At 41.2% G+C, this 25,284-nt stretch overlaps 1 protein-coding gene across 1 annotated transcript in view; it reads left to right on the top strand.

Annotated features, from left to right (window-relative positions):
- The window catches only part of LOC132881764 (disintegrin and metalloproteinase domain-containing protein 10-like), a 34,537-nt gene that overhangs the window by 6,281 nt on the left and 2,972 nt on the right, over positions 1–25,284 (top strand). The window contains exons 2-15 of the mRNA XM_060914615.1: positions 1,451–1,601; positions 5,185–5,303; positions 5,518–5,676; positions 7,769–7,869; positions 8,612–8,770; positions 10,457–10,549; positions 10,745–10,928; positions 14,107–14,270; positions 15,123–15,306; positions 15,758–15,908; positions 17,594–17,777; positions 17,927–18,035; positions 18,302–18,522; positions 18,822–18,948. Coding sequence (XP_060770598.1) covers positions 1,451–1,601; positions 5,185–5,303; positions 5,518–5,676; positions 7,769–7,869; positions 8,612–8,770; positions 10,457–10,549; positions 10,745–10,928; positions 14,107–14,270; positions 15,123–15,306; positions 15,758–15,908; positions 17,594–17,777; positions 17,927–18,035; positions 18,302–18,522; positions 18,822–18,948 — 2,106 coding nt within the window. The remainder of the gene's footprint in view (positions 1–1,450; positions 1,602–5,184; positions 5,304–5,517; positions 5,677–7,768; positions 7,870–8,611; positions 8,771–10,456; positions 10,550–10,744; positions 10,929–14,106; positions 14,271–15,122; positions 15,307–15,757; positions 15,909–17,593; positions 17,778–17,926; positions 18,036–18,301; positions 18,523–18,821; positions 18,949–25,284) is intronic.

Raw genomic sequence — 25,284 nt, 5'->3', positions numbered from 1 at the left:
TATGAATACTTTTTATTTAAATTACATTTTAAACTTACTTAAATTACTTTTAATTTTTTATATCTATTAGTAAGTCGTTTTTTCGCCGACCTGCGACAATCTTCTGCGAGTCACGCAACGTCCACACTCGCCACTGGCAGAGCATTCATTTCTTTTAAGCGGTCGCCATTCTGGTTGCGACGCGGGGAGCGAATCTGTAAACAAGCAGCTCATTGGCTGGCTAGGTGTGCCACAAGCCAATCACAATCACTTGACCGGAAAGGCATGCAGTGTTGCCAGATTGGGCAGGTTTAGGTGCTTTTTGGCTGGTTTTGAACATATTTTGGGGTGGAAAACGTTAGCAATATCTGGCAACACTGAAGGCATGTCTGCTTGGGCGGAAGCCTTCTGCGGCAGTTACATTTTGACATGCGAGCAACGTTTCACCATAAAAATTCCGTAATTTCTATCTGTTTTCCGCAATCACAGAAAATCATTGGCCCTATGAGAGTGAGACAGTGAGAGAGCCACCCCCCCAAAAAAAAAATCTTAACGGATTTACACGATTTGGAAAAATGACTTTTTCAGAACCGAAAAAAACAGAGCTTCCGGCTCAACAGTATTATTTTGAGAAATAAAACAATCTTTGGATATACATTTGTTCATTTTTGCATACATATTACTCATTCTCTGCAGTGGTCTGAATTATTTGTTATTAAATAGTTAATGTAAGTAAGTAAATGTTAATAAGTCAAATTTACTACTTTAAAAAAACATTTTAAAAAAATCGTGGGCGTATCGAATCGTGGGTCAAAAATCGCGATACGAATCAAATCGTGAGTTGGGTGTATCGTTACAGCCCTACTGTCTAGTGCTCTCATCAAATTAAATTAGATGGCGTTCCATGATAAATCAAAAGTTTGTTATATTACTAAACCTTGTGGGTTTTTTTTTTTTTTGCAGCTGATTATTTGCATTAGCATATTTTGTGTACTGCAGTGTTTTTCTGGTATTTCATCTAGGGGTGTAAACCTCAGGCTTCCACACCATACGATTTCTCTTCCTAAGGCAATGATTAGATTTTTGACAATACCACTGAATCTGCAACGATATAGGATATGATACAATACAATTTCGATTAATTTCATTAAATTATGGACAAAAACACCTTGATGGCTGATTTATAAAGAATTCTACTCTAACAATTTATTATTTTTACCTCCATTAATTTCAGTCATTTCCTTTTAATTTGATGTATCTATCCAAGTCATCAGATCTTCACGCACCAAATGTAGGCTCTGTAATCATCTCACTGTCGGCTAAATATGTTTAGTATTTAACGTCCTTTCTAAAAGAGCCTTTTGTATTGTTTCAGAACATCAGATTCTTTTTGCACAGAACTTTTTGTGATGATTTTGCCTTGCTTTAAGGTCAAATGCTGATATCTAGTTCTACATTGTGCTTTACGCAGGTTACTATGGCAACCCTCTGAACAAATACATTCGCCACTATGAGGGACTGTCTTACGACGCAGACGTGGTGCACAGCAGACATCAGAGAGCCAAGCGAGCAATCTCAAACGAGGACAGCTTCCTTCACCTGGAGTTCCACGCACACGGAAGGTTTGTTTTCCCTTTTAGTGTTCCATATACGACCGCTGGGTGATGTGATGCAGTTTAGAGTCCTGAACAGTGGCGTGCACAGACATTTTGGGGGGCAAGTGCTCTGGGGAACACCTTATTGTAAAAGTCTGAGATTTAACCCTCCTCTTGTGTTCATAATCATATCAAAGTTTTGGGTATTTTTCTGTAGTTCCATCTTTAAAAAGTCTGATAAAGTCTGAAAGTCTGATCTTCCCGTCACTGACTTGAGTCTCAAGACTGTGTTTATTCACAGATTTCCGTGAGATCATCTTAAAATTTGTAACGAAATATACACACTCAATGGGCTCAAGAGAGCTCTCCTTTATTTGCATAACGGCGTGCATACTAGCATAACGTGATATTCTTAATCATGTTATAAAAACAGGTCGGAATTGATGGAGAGTGGGGTTGCCTCAATGGTTTAGGCTACATTTAAAATGTTGTTCAGTTTGTTTCTCCATATGAAGAGGGAGCAAATAAGCTGGCAAAGGCTGCCATGTGCAGTTGTTTCTGTATGTGACGGGCTACTTCACGACAAAATAATTACAGCTTGGGCTTAGAGGGCAAACAATACATTTTCACTCGATTCATGTGTTACCTGGCTGGTGGGGCAGGGGAAGAGCTGACTGACTGCTCGATGTGTTGTCTGCGCTACGACAAGGCTGTGGCTTCCAGGACGCTATGCTGCTGCAACCTCACATTGAATGCACTGCACGCTTGTTCACGTGACAGAGCAAGAGAGACAGAGGTCCGGTGTGTGTGCGGAGGGGGCACACATCGGGACATTATTTTCACACACGCTTTTAATGCCGCGGCTTTTCTAAAAGATCATGTCAACATTGGCCTCAGTAAACTGTAAAAAAAAAATTCAAAAGGGCACTTTTTTGGACAGAGGGCAGAGGGGCAGGTGCTTGAGCACCACCTCGTGTCTATCTGTGCACGCCACTGGTCCTGAAAGTACCCTATATGACAGCGGTACTCTGGAGGACATCACCACCTCACGCTACCTCAGCAAAGCTACCAACATCATCAAGGTCGCCGCCCACCCATCCCAGCCGCCACCTCTTTGAATTGTTACCCTCTGGCGGGCGTTATTTGTCGGCCAAAGCATGCACCTCCAGATTTAGAGACCGTTTATTTTTTCCTCCTGGAAAGCAGTTTGCAGTTTAAATAATAATGAGCGCAAATAAGAATATAATTCATTTATGCTGCTATGCATCTGCACTTTATTTTTATACAGATTATTTAATTTCTAGTTTCACAATTCTCATGTTGTCTTTTGTCTTCAATGTCTGGTGTTCCTGTTTGCACCATAAAGTGGCAATTTTAATTTGGTTGTGTACATTTACAATGGCAACAAGTGTTGCCAGGCAAAACAAACCTTGTCCGGTAGCACTTGTGATGAATCATATTCATCACATATAGGAAGATATCGTGGGGAAAAAAAAGGTACCCTATGGGGTGTGGCTTCTGCTTATAAATAAAATAGTTTTCTGATCCCATGTCCATACAGTAAATATAGCATGTATATATTTACTCTATGAGGCAGTAGCCACAAAAATGACGCGTAATCCAAAAATGAACAATTTAAAAATCACAGAAGTAAAATATACCAAGTATCTGTACTTTTATATTATTCTACTCTTACCTCTTACAGTTTTCCAAACTGAAACCTCCAAACCAAGGCTGACATACACACGCTGTCACCATGACCGAAACTATTATTTCCTAGAAATGGCCCAGCGCTAGAGCTCAGTGGAACGCACTTTCCGTCTGTAATAAGTGTAAACACGTCTGAAAGCGATTTCTTTAGTCCGTTTATTTCGAATGGTGAACCGAATTATATACACTCACGGGCCATTTTAATCTGAACGTGTATACACAGTGCGCGATCGTTACACTCTTACATTCTTCCAGCACGATGACACAGTGGCTAGCGCCTCTATATCACTACGTTCAGACTGCAACCTGAAACGACCCATATCCGATTTGTTGTGAAATCCGATTTTTTTGTTAGGCCGTTCACATTACCAATTATATGAGACTTGTATGCGATCTCCAATATGAACGGAAAACGACCCAAAAGTGTCCCGCATGCGCAAATTGACACGTAATAAGCACATCTACGTAATACGTAAACAAAAAAAAAGCGCACTCTTCAAGTTTGCAAGTAAAGCATGGAGATGAGGCGAGACCTGGCGATGTGGTTTTTGTGGCGGTGGCGGAACTCACACAATAATCTGATTAATGTGGGCAGCAGACTAATGAGACCGAAGGTGTCAAATTACTGGAAATTTCCAGAATAATCTTGTAATACAGGATGGTTTAAGTTATAAATCAGTTATAGAAACTGTTTTATTTAATCAGGCTAACAGATCAACATCCAGGTCCCTACCAAATCCACCATTAGCTTGATCAATTCTATAAAAGTCTATTTAAATTCTGAAAACTGTACAAATGTTGTTGTTTTCCACCAAAGAGGCGGGATTAGCCAACGCAGAATAGTGACGTTTGTCTCTTGTTGATGACGTGTAGGTCGCATGAATGCGACCTGTCCGGTCAGACTGCAGTCGCATGTGAAAATAACGGATATGCATCGGAATTAGGACCACATATCCAAGCGGCCTGGGTCGCATGTGAAAAAATCGGATCTGTGTCGTTCAGATTGTCAATAACAAATCGGATACAGGTCGCATATGGGCAAAAAAATCGGATATGGGTCATTTCAGGGTGCAGTCTGAACGTAGTCTATGAGGGAGAAGCCACAACAAAACTGATTTTGACCTTATTTTTTGGTAACCTTGACCGGATGACCCTCAAAATGTTGGTGGTTCTATTTGAGACCGATGCTCATCTATCCTGAAAGGTTCATGAAGATTGAGCCAGCCGTTTTCCCGTAATATCGTTTACAAAAGAAGCCCGACCGAAAACAATGCCTCGCCCCGCTTACTGTGTTGCGGGCGAGGTAAATAAAGGCAATTTAGTTCAGTTTTAATCCAAAATTACGTGCATATTTACCCCTTCCCTCTGTATAATAGTAGTACTTTAAAATCACTTTGCACAACCGTGATTTTTTGTTTCAGGTGGGTCTGAGAATCCCTAGCAAGCAATTAATCACCTTGCAGGAAGAAAGGGAATAATTTGGGTTTGTTTTTTTCTTAGCAGAATTATTGATTTATGCTTCCCCTTAACGACTAATGTAATTAATGAGCTCTTAGTTTAAGAAATCTGTTCAAGTGGCATTCAGTGTGTTGGAATCAATCTCCTACAGTTTTTCCCAAAATCTTCCAAACATACAAGCACGTCTTCTGAAAGCACTTTGAGAAGTCAAGGGTCATGGGTCAAGTCCTCCAATCACCTGTCCTGAGCCAGAATGTGATCTTAGTGCTCATCTTAGGACAACACAGGAGGAGATATTGTCTCTTAAAAGTTGTTCTTCCTTTGCGTGATGCTGATGGATTTCTAAGCCCTCTTGCGTTGTAATCTGTAGTAAACTGGATGTTGATGTTTGTGAAGGATTACACAAACTAATAGCCTACATCTATTGGGACTTTCCTTCCAGGCGTTTTAACTTAAGGATGAGAAGGGACGCACGACTGTTCTCGGAGGACTTTAAGCTGGACGTCTCTGGAGAAGAAATGGCCTATGACACCTCGCATATCTATACTGGAGAGCTCTATGGTGAGAGGCGTTTGGTTCTGTCTTTTTTAAATAAAGTATATGCTGCAGCATTTTATGATCATTAAATTTGTTTAAGCATCCTGATAGGATTTTAAGACCTTAAGAGCAAATCGATTAAGTGGAAGACTTTTTGACAGGATGCTTTAGTCATTTATATCTTAATTGTGTGCCGAGTTTCTAATCCAGCAGTCTGTTAATCTCTTCTCACCTTCAGGCGAGCAGGGCAGCCTAACTCACGGCTCTGTCGTCGATGGTAAGTTTGAGGGCTTTATTAATACACACCATGGGACTTATTATGTGGAGCCTGCCGAGCGCTACTTGGGGGACAAAAATGTGCCGTTCCACTCCGTCATCTACCATGAAGATGACATTGGTGAGTCGTGTGGCCCTTTTCCACTGCATGGTATCGACTCGACTCGCTTTTGGTATCTGCAGTTTGTTTTCCACTATAGCAGCGGTGCGTAAGACTGCAGTGATGTCATCTTCAATGCGGCACACACAGGAACATGTGTATAACACTACAACTTGTGTGCATGGTTGTGTGTGCACGCGAAACAGTTTGGACACAGCTTTTGTCTTTTTTTTTTTATAACAAAGCACATTAGAAACGTGACAAATTGTGGCAACTTCAGCTTGATGTAATACTGTTTTGCGCATACACACACAAACATGCAGGTGAGCTGTGAAAACACAATCAATGAAGTATAATAAATAATTATTCTATCCACATTCGCTGGATATAAGCAATCGCACGCTCTGATTGGCTACTCTACTACTAGGATATCAGCTCATATACTGTGAGTAGAGAAAATAAAATGGCGGAGCACATCAAGTCAGATATATCACTTTATCAAGTATTTAAAAGAAATAGAAATAACTAAGAGTATAGACCCTTTTCAGTCACGTGACCTTCGTAAACGCGACCGCCATTTTGGACATGTAGCGGATTTCGGCTCGAATCGGTTTGAATGCGAGGAAGGCGACAAACATAAAAGAAAAAGGAGCGAGATGCAGAAAACTGTATTTACTAGTTTACTGTAATTATGATCTGGCAGCTATTTACACCGAATCCAGTGTAAATAGCTGCCGGAGCCAACGTCCGAGCTTGCCGGAGCGCGCTCCGGCCGGCCGCGAGCTAGCGCGCTCCGGAACCTCGGACGTTGGCTCCGGCAGCTATTTACACTGGATTCGGTGTAAATAGCTGCCAGATCATAATTACAGTAAACTAGAATGGAATGTTAACAGCAGTGCAATGCCTTTTCTAGCTAATTTTATTCGTCTTACCTCCAAAGTGGTCACTACACAAGCGTTGGTATGCCGCTATCCATCTTCTCTGTCGGTCAGCATCTACCGGGATCCGATAAAATGATAACCCTTGCCTTGTTTGTTGATGGTTACTACATCCAGGTGCACAACAATATAGTGGCATGATGGAAGTCTTGCTGAAAATAAACACTTTCTTTGCTGCCGTTCCTCAATGTTGGCTGTGGTAAACTACTGGCAGTACATGTCCAAAATGGCGGCCGCGTTTGTCGTGACGTCACGTGAAAAGGGTCCATAGCGCCCCCATAAAAAAAAAAAATCTTTTTTGGACTATTCCACACTCCAGCCCAGTCAATGGTGGTAATGCACCTTTAAGTTGGTTTGCCAACTGACAAAAAACCCTAAAGAAGAAAATAGCGTAGCGTCTTACTGAACCAACAGAGGATGAAGTAAAAAAAAAAAAACTACTCAAAAACAAACTCCCAAAAAATAAAAAAGCAACAAAATATGGAATAAAAGTGTTTGATGGCAAGAACGTATCTTTTTTTTTTTCAATTTTTCAAGAATTATTATAATATTTTTCACAAATTGCTACTGTCATTTCACTGGTTTGTTTACATTCCAAGCGGAAATTATTTTGTCGGACATTTTGTATAAAGTTTTTATTTATCGAATTTGCAAAAAATAAAAATGCTCTGTTTCTCAAAATCCAGCGAATGTGGATGGAATAAAACAAGTATTCCATTCAATCTCGTCGTACGTACGTGGCGTACAGCCGACTCGGCACTACATGCCTCGTCAGCTCTCAGCTTGTGTACGACTCGATTCCGTGGAATAACTGTTAAATATCACGCTATTTAAAAATGCAGGGTTTGTTCAGGACGTCCCATCTCGCACAATAGTGACACAGTGACTGACTTGATTCTGTCCGATCAATCAGTATTCTGCAGTGTTTTCATGTCACCTTTTGGTATCACCTCAGCTCGCTTGGAATCTCAAGTGAGGTGATATCAAAAAAAGTACTGGGTAACGGGTACTATTCGTGACTTTGGCCTGATGGGGGGGGGAACAAAAAGAAAAGGCGAGTCGAGTTGGTACCAGGCAGTGGAAAAGTGGCATTAATTGATTGCTTATAATAGAACACTAAGTTCAAAATGGGCCAGAGTGGCTATTCTATATTTCTCATTTGACATGCCTTTTAGATTATCCTCATAAATACGGGCCTCAGGGTGGCTGTGCAGATCACTCAGTGTTTGAGAGGATGAGCAAATATCAGGCCTCTGCTGTGGAAGAGTCGATCCAGGTCAGTCATACTGTCATATCGCTTGGTGCATCTTCACACAGTGTAGTTTACCAGGGTTTTATTTTTTTATTTTTATTATTTTTTTTAATTTTTCCTTTCCTCCTTCGAATTTCATTGGTTTGAAACTTTTATACTTTTTTAAGTCAGCATTGGCACTCAGTGAAGAGAGATGAACAAAGAAAATCTCTAAATGCTTCACTTATCTATTTTGTATTAAGCACAAACTCATTTTCTTTGTTACAATATTTGACTTATTCTTTTTTTCCAACTATATTAATCATTTTATGGCTTCTATGCAGTTATTTTTGGCATTTTTGTTAATGTCTCATCTCATCTCATTATCTGTAGCCGCTTTATCCTGTTCTACAGGGTCGCGAGCAAGCTGGAGCCTATCCCAGCTGACTACGGGTGAAAGGCGGGGTACACCCTGGACAAGTTGCCAGGTCATCACAGGGCTGACACATAGACACAGACAACCATTCACACTCACATTCACACCTACGGTCAATTTAGAGTCACCAGTTAACCTAACCTGCATGTCTTTGGACTGTGGGGGAAACCGGAGCACCCGGAGGAAACCCACGTGGACACGGGGAGAACATGCAAACTCCGCACAGAAAGGCCCTCGCCGGCCACGGGGCTCGAACCCGGACCTTCTTGCTGTGAGGCGACAGCACTAAACACTACACCACCGTGCTGCCCTCTAGTCAGTGTATAAAGGTCTCCCCCCTCCTTCTTTCAGGATGCAGAAGTAGGATCAGGAAAGGAGTCATCCGATGATCATGTGTTAAAACGGAAAAAGAGGATGGCACAGGTGGAAAAAAATACCTGCCAGCTGTTCATCCAGACTGACCACCTCTTCTTCAAATACTACAAAACAAGAGAGGCTGTCATTGCTCAGGTAATCACTGTTGAAGTTCAAGACATGACTCTTATAATGCACAGAAATGTTTTGTGTATAAGGTGTGAATATTAAATACATTGAAACGTATAACTCAAGACAGTCTTGCAGCTGATTATGGAGGGACGAGAAGTCCAGGTTGCACGTGCTATATTTATTCCTTTCCTAACTGTACACCACTGGGATTAGTCTTCCAGTCACACAGTTTATTGGCTTGCAGTCTGAAGGCTCTCAGGATGAAGGACTGCCATTTCCTACTCAATCTAGCATAGACAGGGCTTCTTGTCTTACCAGCAAGTACATAGATTTAACATTATGCCATGAATATTGGCTTGTGGTCACTACTGTGAAAAGCATCTGCTGGAGACTTTGTGGTAACGTGCAGCAATTAGCTTGTCTTTGGGGAACCTGGAATAGTGCAGCAGAAAAGCATTCACTTATCACCGCAAGGGATCGTGAGTCTGAATCCCGACAATACCAAGGCTATCTGAGGCTGCGAGTCAGGAGAGCAAAACTAGCTGTGTGAGTGTGGAAGGGATGGCATTATTGTCTCTTCCTGGGCACTTAGCGCGGATGTCTGTGAGCTCATGGATGCCGAACAGATAGCGCTTTCTTCCAAGTGTGTAATGCTGCCCTATGACGCAGCATGTTGTAAAAGATGAAGAGGCTGCTTTCATATGTCTTGGAAGAAGCACATGTTTGCTCCACCCTCCCCAGCTAGTTGTCATGCGATGAGGAAAGTTAGCTAGTGGGTGGGAATTGGGCCAAGACCATATTGGGGAGAAAATTGTGGAGCTTGCTTTCTCTGTCTTCAAGATTTTGACCATAAGAAACACAGCGCCTCGTCCTGGCACTCATCATCTCTTGATTACTGCAACTAATTGACTAGCCTATAATGGGATGTCTGTTCTTCAGCCAGTCAAGACTCGCACAGTTACAGCCCTCTTCATCACACTTTTGCTGTCTATCTGGTTGAAGTCTTTAATCCACCCAACATCGTAGCCAGTAGATATTCTCTCTTGTTTATCTGGGCCTGGCCCTACTTACTGTATATTTTGATCACTTATTCCTTTTTGACCAACACGGAACGGGTTCCGTTCTGGTTCGCGCACCAAATTTTGAACCATTCAGATCATTTCCACCAAAAATAAATTGGTTTGGAACCTGAAAATTTGGTTCCCCCACTGGAACCAAAACATAGCAAGTGTTTCCAGTGACATCGGTGGGTGTGTCATTAGTTTGTAGAGGAAGCAGAGCATAGCAGCGGAGAACGCAACGGGAAAAAGGTACGTCATCTGGGGGGGAAAAATGGACCGGAAACAAATATCTGCAGTAATAGAACAAAAGTTCACAGGTCGTCAGTGTGCTGTGCCATCTTGTTTCGACTGCTTACTCCTGTTGCGAATTATGCAACGCCCTCCATTCATGACGCACCCTTGATTACAACAGTTCTGCTCAAAACTGGTGAGAACACGGGCCGATTCACTAGCCAGTTCAAAGAATCCTGAACGGAATTAGTTCAAGAACCCGTTCCCTGTTGATTGAAAAGGGGTAACTTTTTGCTTTGTGTGTTACAGTCCAAAGACTTGAAAAAACGTGTGTGTGCGTGTGCGCATATACATGTTTAAATAAATGTAGTTTTAATATTTTTAATGTAGTTCTGAAATTGTACTATTATTTTCTCAGATTTCTAGCCATGTTAAGGCAATTGATGCAATCTACCAGGGTACAGACTTCCTGGGTATCCGCAACATTAGCTTCATGGTGAAGAGAATTAGGGTGAGTCAAATGTAGTTTTCACTGTGATTGTTTTTTTTTTTTTTTTTTGCGAAATATACGCTAAACAGGATAACTTTTGTCCACTCCGTTTGTAAACATTTTCATAACCAGCTTATTGAAATTTAATTAACAAAACCATGTATTGTTTTATTGTCAACACGCACAACATTTTATGGACGTTGTTATTTTTCCTAGATCAACACAACCAGTGACGAGCGGATCAGGTCCAACCCTTTCCGTTTTGCTAATATTGGTGTGGAGAAGTTTCTAGAGTTGAACTCTGAGCAGAACCATGATGATTATTGTCTGGCCTATGTCTTCACTGACCGAGATTTTGATGATGGTGTGTTGGGACTGGCTTGGGTGGGAGCACCTTCAGGTACGCATGTGCAAATCTGTTTGTATATAAAAATATAATTCAAATACTTTTATACATGATATTACAACGGTAATGCGAAGATGTGACGTTTATCTTCGAGTGGTGAACATATTTCACGAGTGGGTGAACAAGTGAAATATTTTTCAGCATGAGAAGATAAACTTCATATCTTCAAATCAGCATGTGATTTTTCTTATTATATCGACACATTCACAAAGTACGCAAGTTAATCAAAACAATTCATTGATCTCCTCACAAGTGAAAATATTGTAAAATATTTATTCTATAGACATGAGTGTTTTTCATGTGACTCAGTGTTCCAGATGTAGTTCATATTTTCCAATATTCTCACTCGTGAGGAAATCGATGAATTGTTTTGATACATTTGGGTACTTTGAGAATGTGTCAATATAATAAAAAGAACATTGGCTTGAAGATATGAAGTTTATCTTCTCGTGTTGGAAAAATTCACATTTTTCATTCGAAACACATCATGGATCTGAGTGACACATATTTAAACAATCTTGGTTGGCGTTGAGTGGTATATCGGATATATTCCATTCAGATAGCATGATATTGAACGAGTTGAAGATGAGTTCAGTATCATGCTAGCTGAATGGAATATATCTGATATACCACAAAAAAAGCCAGCCTAATAATAATAATTATTATTATACACATTCCTTTTGGGTGTTCAACGCATCTTTCTCTTTCAAAATTCTCTCAATCTTCCGTATTTAACGAAGCAAACCTGGAACCCATGTTTGTTTGCAAATTGTCAGTCACTTGTTAGCGCGGAATCTTTACGTTTCCGATGTGTGACGTCATGTTGTCTTGACAGCCATGCAATATCCTAAACCTTATTCAACTCTCATTCTCCATTGTATAGAATGACATATAATACATGTAGGATAAGTGATATGCGAACAATATTGCATGCTATCAAACCAAATGAATGAAACCTGCTAGAAGGGAAGAGAATACATATGTTATTTACCAGCTGGGAGGTCCGTATCTTGAAATACCGTGACCGAGGTCTTGAAAGTACTGAGCGAGGCCCTCTGGGGCGAGATCAGCATTCAAGGCTGAGGTCACGGTATTTCACCATACAGACCGACCTTAAGCTGGTAAATAATATTTTTTTCTTTGCCAAATTCTAACAGAAAACGAGAGCGCCCGAAAGGGAAAACTGAGCCGAGCCGCCATTTTGAATCCTCATTCACGGCTGTAATGCAAATTGCTTCCTCCTCGGTATACAAGACTACGTTCAGACTGCACCCTGAAACGACCCATATCCGATTTTTTTGCCCATATGCGACCTGTATCCGATTTGTTATTGACAATCTGAACGACACAGATCCGATTTTTTTTCACAGGCGACCCAGGCCGCTTGGATATGTGGTCCTAATTCCGATGCATATCCGTTATTTTCACATGCGACTGCAGTCTGACCGGACAGGTCACATTCATGCGACCTACACGTCATCAACAAGAGACAAACGTCACTATTCTGCGTTGGCTAATCCCGCCTCTTTGGTGGAAAACAACAACATTTGTACAGTTTTCAGAATTTAGACTTTGATCAAGCTAATGGTGGATTTGGTAGGGACCTGGATGTTAAACCATCCTGTATTACAAGATTATAAGATTGTTCTGGAAATTTCCAGTAATTTGACACCTTCGGTCTCATTAGTCTGCTGCCCACATTAATCAGATTATTGTGTGAGTTCTGCCGCCGCCGCCACAAAAACCACATCGCCAGGTCTCGCCTCATCTCCATGCTTTACTTGCAAACTTGAAGAGTGCGCTTTTTTTTTGTTTACGTATTACGTAGATGTGCTTATTACGTGTCAATTTTCGCATGCGGGACACTTTTGGGTCGTTTTCCGTTCATATTGGAGATCGCATACAAGTCTCATATAATTGGTGATGTGAACGGCCTAACAAAAAAATCGGATTTCACAACAAATCGGATATGGGTCGTTTCAGGTTGCAGTCTGAACGTAGTGCAAGTGCACTTCCATGGCAGGAAAAAAACTACATTTTGCCGCCTATGTAGTCCCCTATTTATACAAAATTGAGTCATTCAGGATTCAGCCATGTTTTTGCTCGGCGTTAGCAACGGTTACAGGTTTTTAGCTTTCTCCTGAAATGTTTTCTTTTATTTCTTGTTCCTCAGGGTAGTAAAACTCGCTTTCGCTGTGAACACCGTCGTTATCGCTATCCATGATGTAAAATTAATGCTATTCTCCTGAGAAACGCGAAAATAAATGTTGACAAAAATTGCTACGATGTTTGTTGTTGTGAACGAGCGAGTCGCCAGAGGTCCATAACCGGGGTCCGTATCATAAGATATGGACCCGCTCGCCAGCCAATCAGAGCGCAGGATTTAATGGAAACCGGACCGCGAAAAAAATAAATGTTTTTATTATATCGAAGCAGTGTCCTGTATGGATAACGATTCCTGATATTTCGCTCTGATGATGTCACTCCCATTGTTTTCTCACTGACGTATGTGTGTGTTATCAAAATGACGAACCTGTTCAAAATTGCAATTCTTTTGATTGACTTGCGTTTTTGTGGGTCCCCCCCCACCGCCGTATGTGTCCATACACGGTGGTGCAAAGATATGAAGTTTATCATCTTGTGTTGAAAAATATTTCACTTGTTTGCAGTGCTCACTCAAGAAATATCCATTCATCGGGGGCGTCGTGGCTCAGGTGGATAAGGCGCCATACCATGAATCCGGGGACCCGGGTTCGATTCCGACCCGAGGTCATTTCCCGATCCCTCCCCGTCTCTCTCTCCTGCTCATTTCCTGTCTCTACACTGTCCTATCCAATAAAGGTGAAAAAAGCCCAAAAAATATCTTTAAAAAAAAAGAAAAATCCATTCATCACTCTAAGATGAACTTCATATCTTCACACCACTGTGTAATATCCTATATAATCACCCAATCCTAACTGGCACTATATAAATTCTCGGGTTTCAGATCGCTTTTAGAAAGTTCAAGAACACCCTTTAGATGTAAAGTGGCCCCTAATTCTCTGTTTATAACATAATGTGTGTTAACAAGCGATCCCCAGCTTGTGTGCGTTAGTGTTTATTTAGAAACCCAGCCTTTTCGCCAGTTGCATTGAATGTCCTTTGACAAGTATTCTGATGCTTGGTCTCTCAGGGAGCTCTGGTGGTATCTGTGAAAAGAGTAAACTGTATTCTGATGGGAAAAGGAAGTCCCTGAACACTGGGATTATAACCGTGCAGAACTACGCATCTCACGTACCTCCAAAGGTCTCCCATATTACCTTTGCCCATGAAGTGGGACACAACTTCGGCTCCCCAGTAAGTTTGGGCTACACCTGGGTTTATATAATCAAACCAGTTTGAGCAAAGTGGGCTTTTCATTTTTAATGCTGTGTTGATTTCACGTTTCGAATAAAGCCGTTGTAACTTTCTCTTGCACGTCCATTGATGAGCTTTTACACAGTGAAGCAACAGTGTTTATGTAGTTGAAACCAGACATTGGATCATACATGTTGCTCCCAGTGCTGTACGTTTTCTGGGTTGCAGATATGAACGTTGTCCTAAGCATCATTAATTCTCTATTTATAAATCGGTCTTTGACATTTTCCCCGTTTATTTTTTGCTCTGGCCATCCACTCAGCTGACAACCTACGTTTAACTTTATTTCTGGTCAGTCCTCATTACATAATGAAATGTCAAGGTTAAGAAAAGAAATACCAGTCATAAACAGTTAATTTTACCCAAATGCAGGTGAATACAGAAGTTTGTCATTGTCTGTCTGCTGCTGAACACCATGTATGTATGCATGCACTGGGTCGTTCAGGAGAATGGACACATGTACTGTGCCATTTTCAGCAAGCAAACACATCAGCTAAAGGCTTCAGGGTTGCCAGGGATTCTAATTTTTAAATCAGCTTACAAATTTAACCATCGGATGGCCTTCGTTCTGGTTAAATGCGATTTGAAGTAGCCGGGTGATGTAGGATGCTGCCTGTTCTGTACATGTCCATGCTATTTCAGCTTGAAACAGTATTCTTTTTAACCAGTCCTTCTAGTTTCTAAAGAGTTTTTCTGGTACATGGTTGTATGTAATCTTAAAAATTGGAAGCATTTGTTGTAAATCAAAAAAATGTAAACTGATTTTCATATTTGTTCCATTTTTATTATTAGCATGATTCAGGCTCTGAATGCACTCCAGGCGAGTCAAAGAGCCAGGATAAGAAGGAAAAAGGCAACTACATAATGTATGCTAGAGCCACATCAGGAGACAAGCTGAACAACAACAAGTTCTCCGTGTGCAGTATTCGCAACATCAGCCAAGTGCTGGATAAGAAAAGGGGAAACTGCTTTGTGGGTAGGTCTCGAACTTATTGATTTAATGATAAATTTAGTTTTTATAATGGTTTCCGTTTCAGATTTTGGAAATGCAAGGTGGATAAGGTGGACTAGCTTTCACACTTTGTCTGTTATACTGTATGTCGGATGTCATTTTGATCGTAGGCAGGGTTTAATAACGGTGTTGTCATTGGCAGTATGACAGCATCTTTTATTTAAAAGGATCTCCTCCGTCTTGAGTTCAGGAAGATGTGCTGTGAATTTGCTGTTTTCTATTTGCTTTTTTAAAAGACGATTTGATGCCATATGTAAAGTGGAGATTGATGTCAAGTTGACAAACCTTCCCCAGTAAGATTTTCAAGTGCAGAATGTTCAAGGCTCAACAAAGAGATGCATTTGTGACTGAACAGATTCTGTTTTCCTTGTGTGTGCATGTTTGTGTCGACGTGTGTTCCTGCACACTACAACAGAGTCTGGCCAACCAACCTGTGGTAACGGCTTAGTAGAGCCAGGAGAGGAGTGCGACTGTGGATACAATGACCAGTGCAAAGATCACTGCTGCTATGATGCTAACCAGCCAGAAAACAAGAGATGCAAACTTAAACCTAACAAAGTCTGCAGGTACGCTCTGTGTTTTTGTGTTACTTTTAAGATAAGGAATGTACAATAGGGTGCATCAGTTGCCCCCTAAAAATGAAAGGTTCCTCCGATCATGATGCATTTTTGTTTTTATGTTCCTTTTGGCAAGAAAACACACTGGGTGAAATATTTTGACAAAATTCAAAAGTTTAATGGTGGCACCAGGAGCTCAAAGTTATGGAAAAAGCTGTTATTTTATGACTTTTGTGACAAAATTTCGATCACTTTTCATGAAACATTATGGCACCTTATAGAGTATACCAAATATCTTAGATACACATTTTTAGTGCATATTCTAAATATATTATCAAGCACAGTTTGAGTTTTAGCTGTTCATTGAATCATTGTTCAACTACTTTTAAACAATACAAATGTATTCTGAATCACATTAATGCTTCTCAATCCCTTACAAAGGTTCTTAACATGATCTCTGGCTCACAGGAAATCAATAAATGGAGTCCAACATTGTGATTCAAACCTTACGCGAAAACATAAAATAAGCGTTTTTTTGGCAAAAAATGAACCTCATGGTTAGCCTGGCAAGCCAGACTAAATGTGAATATTTAGTCTGGCCTCGATCCGTAGACATTTCTGAAGGGTGTAGGAGGAACAAACCACTGTCTTTCAAACTGTCTCTGTGTGTATAGGCCAACGCTCTGACCAATCAGCGCAACAGTGACTGTGACGTAGTCAGATCGCGCAGTGGGGGAGACCTTGAAATAAATAATTTTTCAAAATGCGTATTAATTAATAAACAGGTTCTAAGAAGTTTGGAGATAATGACCACAAGTTTGGAGTCTGTACCACATACTTAACATGCACTTTTTTTTTTCCAAGTGTTTTTCAAGGGTTTGCTTAAACTGTTTTTGAGAGTTTTTATTTAGTGGTGTTTGGTGAAATAATTTCCCTTAAATTTAAAATAACGGGAAAATAAGAAACAATCAAAAAGTAATGTTTCAAAGCTGTTTATTAATTCTTCGTACTGCACAAACTAGCCCCATCCTTTTGGCTACCAGCGGAGCCAGCTGGTAGATCAGACTTTTGCCATAGCCGGTCGGCAAAACAGCGAAAACGTCCTTCTTGAAAAGGAATGAGCGGAGAGCCTCTTCCTGCTCATGTTTCAACGGAAACTCCAAGTCTAATTCTTCTAAAACTGATTCCAAAGCGGAGCCGTAGCCATCTTTCCTGCTGTGCTTTCTCCAGCGTCACGGAGCTTTGTCGTCACTCCTGCAAAAGCCTGCCCAAAGAATCCAAACAAAAACCTTGCGTTGTGATTGGCGGGCACGATTTGATGCCCGGGGTGTTTTTGTTTATATGGTGCGAGGCTAGACCCACTCGCTAGGCAAAAATATTTTTGGCCGCTAGGCGGGTGGGTCTAGTTTACTAGGCTACCTCATGGTGCCACCATTAGACTTTTGAATATGGTCAAAAAATTTTACAGGATGTCTTTATTGGTGAAAAGGAACACCCAGACAAAAATGCATCAGATTTTATGAAAGTGAGGGCAACTGATGCACCCTAATGTACAAACCTTTAAACTTGGTCACCATACAACATAATATATTGAAGAAAAACCGTTGAACATTTCTAGCTCATACTGAGTGTGGGTACGTGCACACACTGTATCAATCCTATACTCTGATCTGAACCTTATATTTTGTCCGAAGTCCCAGCCAAGGTCCGTGCTGCACCTCCGAGTGCACGTACAAGACCCGGAACGAGAAGTGTCGTGAGGAGTCGGAGTGCGCCCATCAGGGCATGTGTAATGGAGCCTCAGCCCAGTGTCCCACTTCTGAACCCAAAGCCAACTTCACTGCCTGCCATGGAGAAACTCAAGTCTGCCTTAATGGGGTAATGACATGCTGTTGGCACATGGAACTGTTGGCAGGTTGTGGATTGCAAAAGCTGAACACTTAGTATCGGGAATCTAAGGTGAAAATGTAGATGTCTTTTTAAAGGGAAGAATGGTTTCTAAGAGATTTTTTTTCTTTTCCCCACAGGGATGTTCTGGCTCTATCTGTGAGAAATATGGGCTGGAGGTGTGTACTTGTGCTAGCGGTGATGGCAAGGACGAGACCGAGCTCTGTCATGTTTGCTGCATGGAGAAAAGTCAGTACATGTTTCATTTCTGTTTCAGCTCCTCTGATTTTGTATTATTTCTAGCCTCTGAGTAAGTAGCCTGTGCATGACAATGTGATGTATCTGGTGTTAAATCTCTCCCTTTCTCTGGAGTGGGTTTCTTCTGTATTAATTACAGCATGCCCACACAATGTTCTCACATAGCTTAGTGGTAGTCATGTGATGCCATGCTTGAGAGTAGATAATACAGTGCCATCATTCTGGGAATTGCTCCATGTTCTCGCTTCCTCCTACAGTGAACCCCAGCACATGCAGCAGTACAGGCTCTGAGCGCCTGGCCCAGTTCTTCAATAGGAAGGTGACCACGCTGCAGGCTGGCTCTCCCTGCAACGACTTCAAAGGCTACTGTGACGTGTTTATGAAGTGCAGGCTGGTGGATGCCGACGGGCCGTTGGCCAGGCTGAAGAAAGCCATTTTCAACCCTGAGCTCTACGAGAACATTGCTGAGTGGATAGTGGCAAGTGTCTTGACTTTAATTCTGAATCCAGACATGTCTTTCTTCAAAAACAATCAGAACTAGCATTCTGCACAACATGGTAATAATAACCTTGTATAATCTCTTTCAGTTCAAAGTTTTACTGTAATTACACATAAGGTGTTGGCTTACAAATAATAATGGCAGCTCAGACACAAGCTCTAAAAATATTTAGTTTCAAACGTTTCTGGAATAATCAGTGTGTAATTAATCTTACCCATAAGGATTTTCATATTTTATTTATGGCTTTGTGTTTAACGTGTATATCTGGATATCCCCAGGCTTACTGGTGGGCAGTGCTGCTGATGGGTATTGCCTTGATTATGCTCATGGCTGGATTCATCAAGATTTGCAGTGTGCACACACCCAGTAGTAACCCCAAACTACCACCACCTAAACCTCTACCAGGTAATTTACACCAAGCAGCATTCAGTCACCTCCTTGCATCTGTGTGCACTTTAATGATTTTGGATATGACTCCCAAAAAAGTGCAATAATCCTATCCTATCCTTTTTTTTTTTTTTTTTTTTAATTTCTTCTACAAATTGTACCCAATATGTAAAACAAGATAAATAATAATGGTTTAAGCCATGACCACAGGGGGGAGTATTATGTGGTTGAGAAAACCCATTTGGAAATGTGACCTCTGGTCTGGATTGCTTGTTTATGCTTGAATGGACCTCCTGTTAGTGATTTTTTTTTCTTTACTCTTTCTGAGCATGTGCAGGAATGTGGTTGGGTATGCTGAAGAAGTAAACACCAAAAAAATGTATTCAAATGTCTAACTCACCCACTTAAGTGTTAGTGTGTTAATCTGGGGAAAATTGACTAATCTTACCTAATGCACCTTTTAAAGCAGTGTTTCTTAAACTTTTTCAGACCAAGGACCACTTTATCCATTTAAAAAAAAATTGCGGCCCACCTAACCCCCCAAATATCCTGAACGAAAAACAATGAGCCTACTTCAACAGTACAGTGGGGCAAAAAAGTATTTAGTCAGTCACCAATTGTGCAAGTTCTCCCACTTAAAAAGATGATAGAGGCCTGTAATTTTTATCATAGGTATACCTCAACTATGAGAGACAAAATGAGAAAAACCCAGAAAATCACATTGTCTGATTTTTAAAGAATTTATTTGCAAATTATGGTGGAAAATAAGTATTTGGTCAATAACAAAAGTTCATCTCAATACTTTGTTATATACTCTTTGTTGGCAATGACAGAGGTCAAACGTTTTCTGTAAGTCTTCACAAGGTTTTCACACACTGTTGCTGGTATTTTGGCCCATTCCTCCATGCAGATCTCCTCTAGAGCAGTGATGTTTTGGGGCTGTCGCTGGGCAACACGGACTTTCAACTCCCTCCAAAGATTTTCTGTGGGGTTGAGATCTGGAGACTGGCTAGGCCACTCCAGGACCTTGAAATGCTTCTAACGAAGCCACTCCTTCATTGCCCGGGCGGTGTGTTTGGGATCATTGTCATGCTGAAAGACCCAGCCACGTTTCATCTTCAATGCCCTTGCTGATGGAAGGAGGTTTTCACTCAAAATCTCACGATACATGGCCCCATTCATTCTTTCCTTTACACGGATCAGTCGTCCTGGTCCCTTTGCAGAAAAACAGCCCCAAAGCATGATGTTTCCACCCCCATGCTTCACAGTAGGTATGGTGTTCTTTGGATGCAACTCAGCATTCTTTCTCCTCCAAACACAACAAGTTGAGTTTTTACCAAAAAGTTCTATTTTGGTTTCATCTGACCATATGACATTCTCCCAGTCCTCTTCTGGATCATCCAAATGCTCTCTACCAAACTTCAGATGGGCCTGGACATGTACTGGCTTAAGCAGGGGGACACGTCTGGCACTGCAGGATTTGAGTCCCTGGCGGCGTAGTGTGTTACTGATGGTAGCCTTTGTTACTTTCAGGCGTGCAAACGGCACACTTTTCGGCGCATTCCGCTTTTTCCCCGGCATTTTGGGCGACTTGTGTAATTCGTGCAGATCCGAAGAGTTTTTTTTGGGGGGGGGGTTGCTCTCTGGTAATCCACTCTGGTAGTAATGATAGACCCGAGTACTGTGCAGACCATACAACGTTTGGTTCCCCCTGGTGGATATATGGAACCATTGACAGTGTAGCTGCTGGCTGCTATTATAATATTCAACAGCGTTCCGTTACAAACTGCTAGCTGCTACACTGTCAGTGGATGGAACCGATGGCTGGGCAATCTGGTTGCTAAGGAACGTGACTCCCGGGCTTTTCGTCAGATAGGTGTGTTCATTTATCAACTTGCTGAATTTCATCTACTAGTGTGTATTTCTTTGGAGCCTCTGTGACTGGGAGTAAACGATCAGCGTTGAGGTGGAAGTCATTTACTCGTCTACAATCAAAGCGCAAGTGTTAAAATAATTGTGCATATATATACACTTTGTCTCTCGTAACCTAGCCTCCTTCATCTAACCATATTAGCCATGACCTATCCTTGGGGTAAAAAACGCCTGAAAAACGTCATGTTATTTGAGGAGTTGCATGATGACTGTATATGTTCTCAACGTAGTGTCTACATGGGTTAATGACTTTTGTTTTTTGTTCCTAGATAATACTTAAGTGCCGTAATACCGTTCTATACGTGCAAGAATTGGTCTTATTAAAGCTTGTGGCTGTCTGGCTTAGTTAAATGCTAACCGTTAGCACCCGACTAGCTGCTATTTTAGAACATCGAGTGATCAAATGGTAATGTGTAACCCATGTGTGTGTTATATGAGTTCGTGGTGCATACATCCATCCGTGGTAGCCTAGGGCTGCACAATTAATCGAATTTAATCGAAAATCGCGATTTTGGCTGCCACGATTAAATTAAATGAAAATCGCGATTTATTTCCATTTAAAATGCGAGCTCTGATGCATATCTGATCAAGCACTTTTTGACCAGTACTCCGCCAAACCATTAGGGGGCGAACCGACGCATGTAAGGTTTCATTACTCCGCCTAAATAAGCAAGCAAGCCAAGTCACAGTAATGAAGCCTTACATGTGAGAGTAGGTAACAGATTGAGGTGAGAGAGAAAAGCTAACTATGTCGGAACAACAGACTATTTAGCCTGCCTTCGCTCATGTTTAAAGCCAGAGCATGTTGATAGGCTGGTCTTTCTAGCTAAAAACTTGTAGGCCTTAGTATAATGCTATGTAATTGTTGCAATTGAGTTTTCAGTTCCTTCATCCTTTGGTAATTTCTTGGATAAATTTCATTTATTTGTCATTTGGGAATCAGAATTTCTCTTTTAAATTTCATTCTGCACTGAAAGCTGTTCATATTGTTTGTTTGAATATAGTGAAATAAAATTTATTTCTCTAACATCAAGAATAATTGTGATTAATAATCGTGATTACAATTTTGATCAAGATAATCGTGATTATCATTTTTTCCATAATCGTGCAGCCCTATGGTAGCCACAACATTACAGTCACTTAGGCTGTCTAAATTAAGCAAAAACATTGGCGAATTTCGCCTCCTTTCAAAGTCAATGAGAGCGAAGCGAAATTCGTTTGTGTCGGGATGGACCGTAATGAAGTCTGACTGATATTTTGTGTGTGTGTGTGTGTGGTGGTGGGGGGGGTCCGTGTCGCCGCGCTACCTCACTCTTTTTTGACCATGGTTGTGTTTGCGTCCCTGTACTTTGGTCCCAGCTCTCTGCAGGTCATTCACTAGGTCCCCCCGTGTGGTTCTGGGATTTTTGCTCACCGTTCTTGTGATCATTTTGACCCCACGGGGTGAGATCTTGCGTGGAGCCCCAGATCGAGGGAGATTATCAGTGGTCTTGTATGTCTTCCATTTTCTAATAATTGCTCCCACAGTTGATTTCTTCACACCAAGCTGCTTACCTACAGTGGTGGGCAAAAGTTTACATACCCCAACAGAATGTTTCGTTTCTTGCCTATTTCTAAGAGAAATTGAATGATAATACACAAAAACCTTTATTTCACTTGTGGTTAATGGTTGGCTGAAGCCATTTATTGTCAAGAAAATGTTAACTCTTTTTAAACCATTATGACAACAAAAAAACTACACAAATGACCCTGATCAAAAGTTTACATACCCCAATTCTTAATACTGTGTATTTCCCCCTTTAACATCAATAACAGCTTGAAGTCTTTTGTGATAGTTGTCAATGAGTCTCTTTATCTTTTCAGATGGTAAAGCTGCCCATTCTTCTTGGCAAAAAGCCTCCAGTTCCTGTAAAGTCTGGGGCTGTCTTGCATGGACTGCACGTTTGAGGTCTCCCCAGAGTGGCTCAATAATGTTGAGGTCAGGAGACTGAGATGGCCACTCTAAGACCTTCACTTTATGCTGTTGTAGCCACTGACAAGTTGATTTGGCCTTGTGTTTTGGATCATCGTCGTGCTGGAATGTCCAAGTTCGTCCTATGCGCAGCTTCCAAGCTGAGGCGTGTAGATTTTCCTCCAGTATTTTTTGATAAGTGACTGCATTCATCCTGCCATCAACTCTTACCAAATTTCCAGTGTCTTTGTAGTTCACACATCCCCAAAACATCAGAGATCCACCACCATGTTTCACTGTGGGAATGGTGTACTTTTCATCATAGGCCTTGTTGATTCCTCGCCAGACGTAGCGTTTAGTGTTGTGCCCAAAAAGTTAAATTTTGGTCTCATCACTCCACACAACTTTTTGCCAGAAGGTTTGGGGTGTGTCTCTGTGCAGTCTGGCATATCGTAGACGGGCTTCTTTGTGGCATTTGCGTAGAAGGGGCTTTCTTCTGGCAACTCTCCCATGCAGCCCATTTCTTCTCAAGAGTCTCCTAATTGTACTCTTTGAAACATCCACATCAACTTGTTTCAGAGAATCTCGAAGTTCACCAGATGTTATTTGGGGCTTCTTCTTTACATCACGCACAATTCTTCTAGCAGTGGTGGGTGAAATTTTTCTTGGTCTACCTGAACGGGCTTTGGTGTCTACAGAGCCCCTGACTTTCCACTTCTTGATTATTGTTTGAACAGTGCTGACTGACATTTTTAATTGCTTTGATATTTTCTTATATCCCTTCCCTGATTTATAAAGTTCAACTACCTTTTCACGCAGGTTCTTTGACAATTCCTTTGATTTTCCCATGGCTCAATCTCAAAGATGACGCGCAGCACTGGATGAGGGATAAAAGGTTCTCTCAAAAGTCCAGCAATTTCATCCCATCTCATTATCTCTAGTCGCTTTATCCTTCTACAGGGTCGCAGGCAAGCTGGAGCCTATCCCAGCTGACTACGGGCGAAAGGCGGGGTACACCCTGGACAAGTCGCCAGGTCATCACAGGGCTGACACGTCCAGCAATTTACTGACTTTTATTTTCACCCACTAATTAGAAGAAAACAGATCACAGGTGAAGGTAGTTGCCTTTAATTGCCATTCAGTCCTGTTTACGTCAAATTGTGTACAGGTTTTCAGGCCAATTCACAGGGGTATGTAAACTTTTGATCAGGGTCATTTGGGTAGTTTTTGTTGTTTTCATGGTTTTCAAAGAGTAAACGCAGTAATGAATGCAATAAATAGCTTCAGCCAACCATTAACCACAAGTGAAATAAAGGTTTTTGTGTATTATCATTCAATTTCTCTTAGAAATAGGCAAGAAACGAAACATTCTGTTGGGGTATGTAAACTTTTGCCCACCACTGTATTGCAGATTTAGTCTTCCCAGCCTGGTGCAGGTCTACAATTTTGTTTCTGGTGTCCTTTGACAGCTCTTTGGTCTTGGCCATAGTGGAGTTTGGAGTGTGACTGTTTGCGGTTGTGGACAGGTGTCTTTTATACTGATAACGAGTTCAAACAGGTGCCATTAATACAGGTAACGAGCGGAGGACAGAGGAGCCTCTTAAAGAAGAAGTTAGAGGTCTGTGAGAGCCAGAAATCTTGCTTGTTTGTAGGTGACCAAATACTTATTTTACCGAGGAATTTACCAATTAATTCATTAAAAATCCTACAATGTGATTTCCTGGATTCTTTCCCCCCATTCTGTCTCTCATAGTTGAAGTGTACCTATGATGAAAATTACAGGCCCCTCTCATCTTTTTAAGTGGGAGAACTTGCACAATTGGTGGCTGACTAAATACTTTTTTGCCCCACTGTACGTTACATACTAATGAAATGGTGACAGTTTTACAAATAGTATCGGCAACTCACTCATTGTTGTCATCCTCTTAATGGGAAGAATGGTGCTGCTTATTCTGATAAATCAGTGAAGCAATGTCTGGCTCCAAACTGGACAGTTTTAATCTCGTATCGGGGGCCACATTGATCCGGTTGCACTGCTTCGTTTTCTCAAACAAAGAATTCTCATGTTGTTGCACTTTGTCCTCGCTCATGTCAGGTGTTTCTTGTGCTTTTCTTTGGACTGACCTAGTCTTCAGCCACCGATCCATTATCTTTGACAGTTTGATGCCAAGCCTGATTTGGTTACTTGTAGTTTCTCCGCATTCCACATTCCGAGGTGACGCTGATATGAAAGCGTAACCTAAACTGACGTAGCTATAGGCAGTGTCGCAAAACTGTTGGCTTGCTTGATGCCAGACAAATTCAAATAATAGGCTACTATCTGAATTTCCATTGGACTTTATGCAATATAGAAAACAACTCATCTGTGCTACTCATAACTTTTGCTTTTGGAGTCACATAGGCGATTTGAGAGAACACTGACAAAATGCGATGTTTTACGACATCGACTCACGGACGACACTTTGAGAAAC

The sequence above is a fragment of the Neoarius graeffei genome, chromosome 2 (assembly GCF_027579695.1).
Source record: "Neoarius graeffei isolate fNeoGra1 chromosome 2, fNeoGra1.pri, whole genome shotgun sequence".
Lineage (NCBI taxonomy): Eukaryota > Metazoa > Chordata > Actinopteri > Siluriformes > Ariidae > Neoarius > Neoarius graeffei.
Note: the sequence above shows the minus strand (reverse complement) of the source record. Positions and strands in the feature narration are given on the sequence as shown.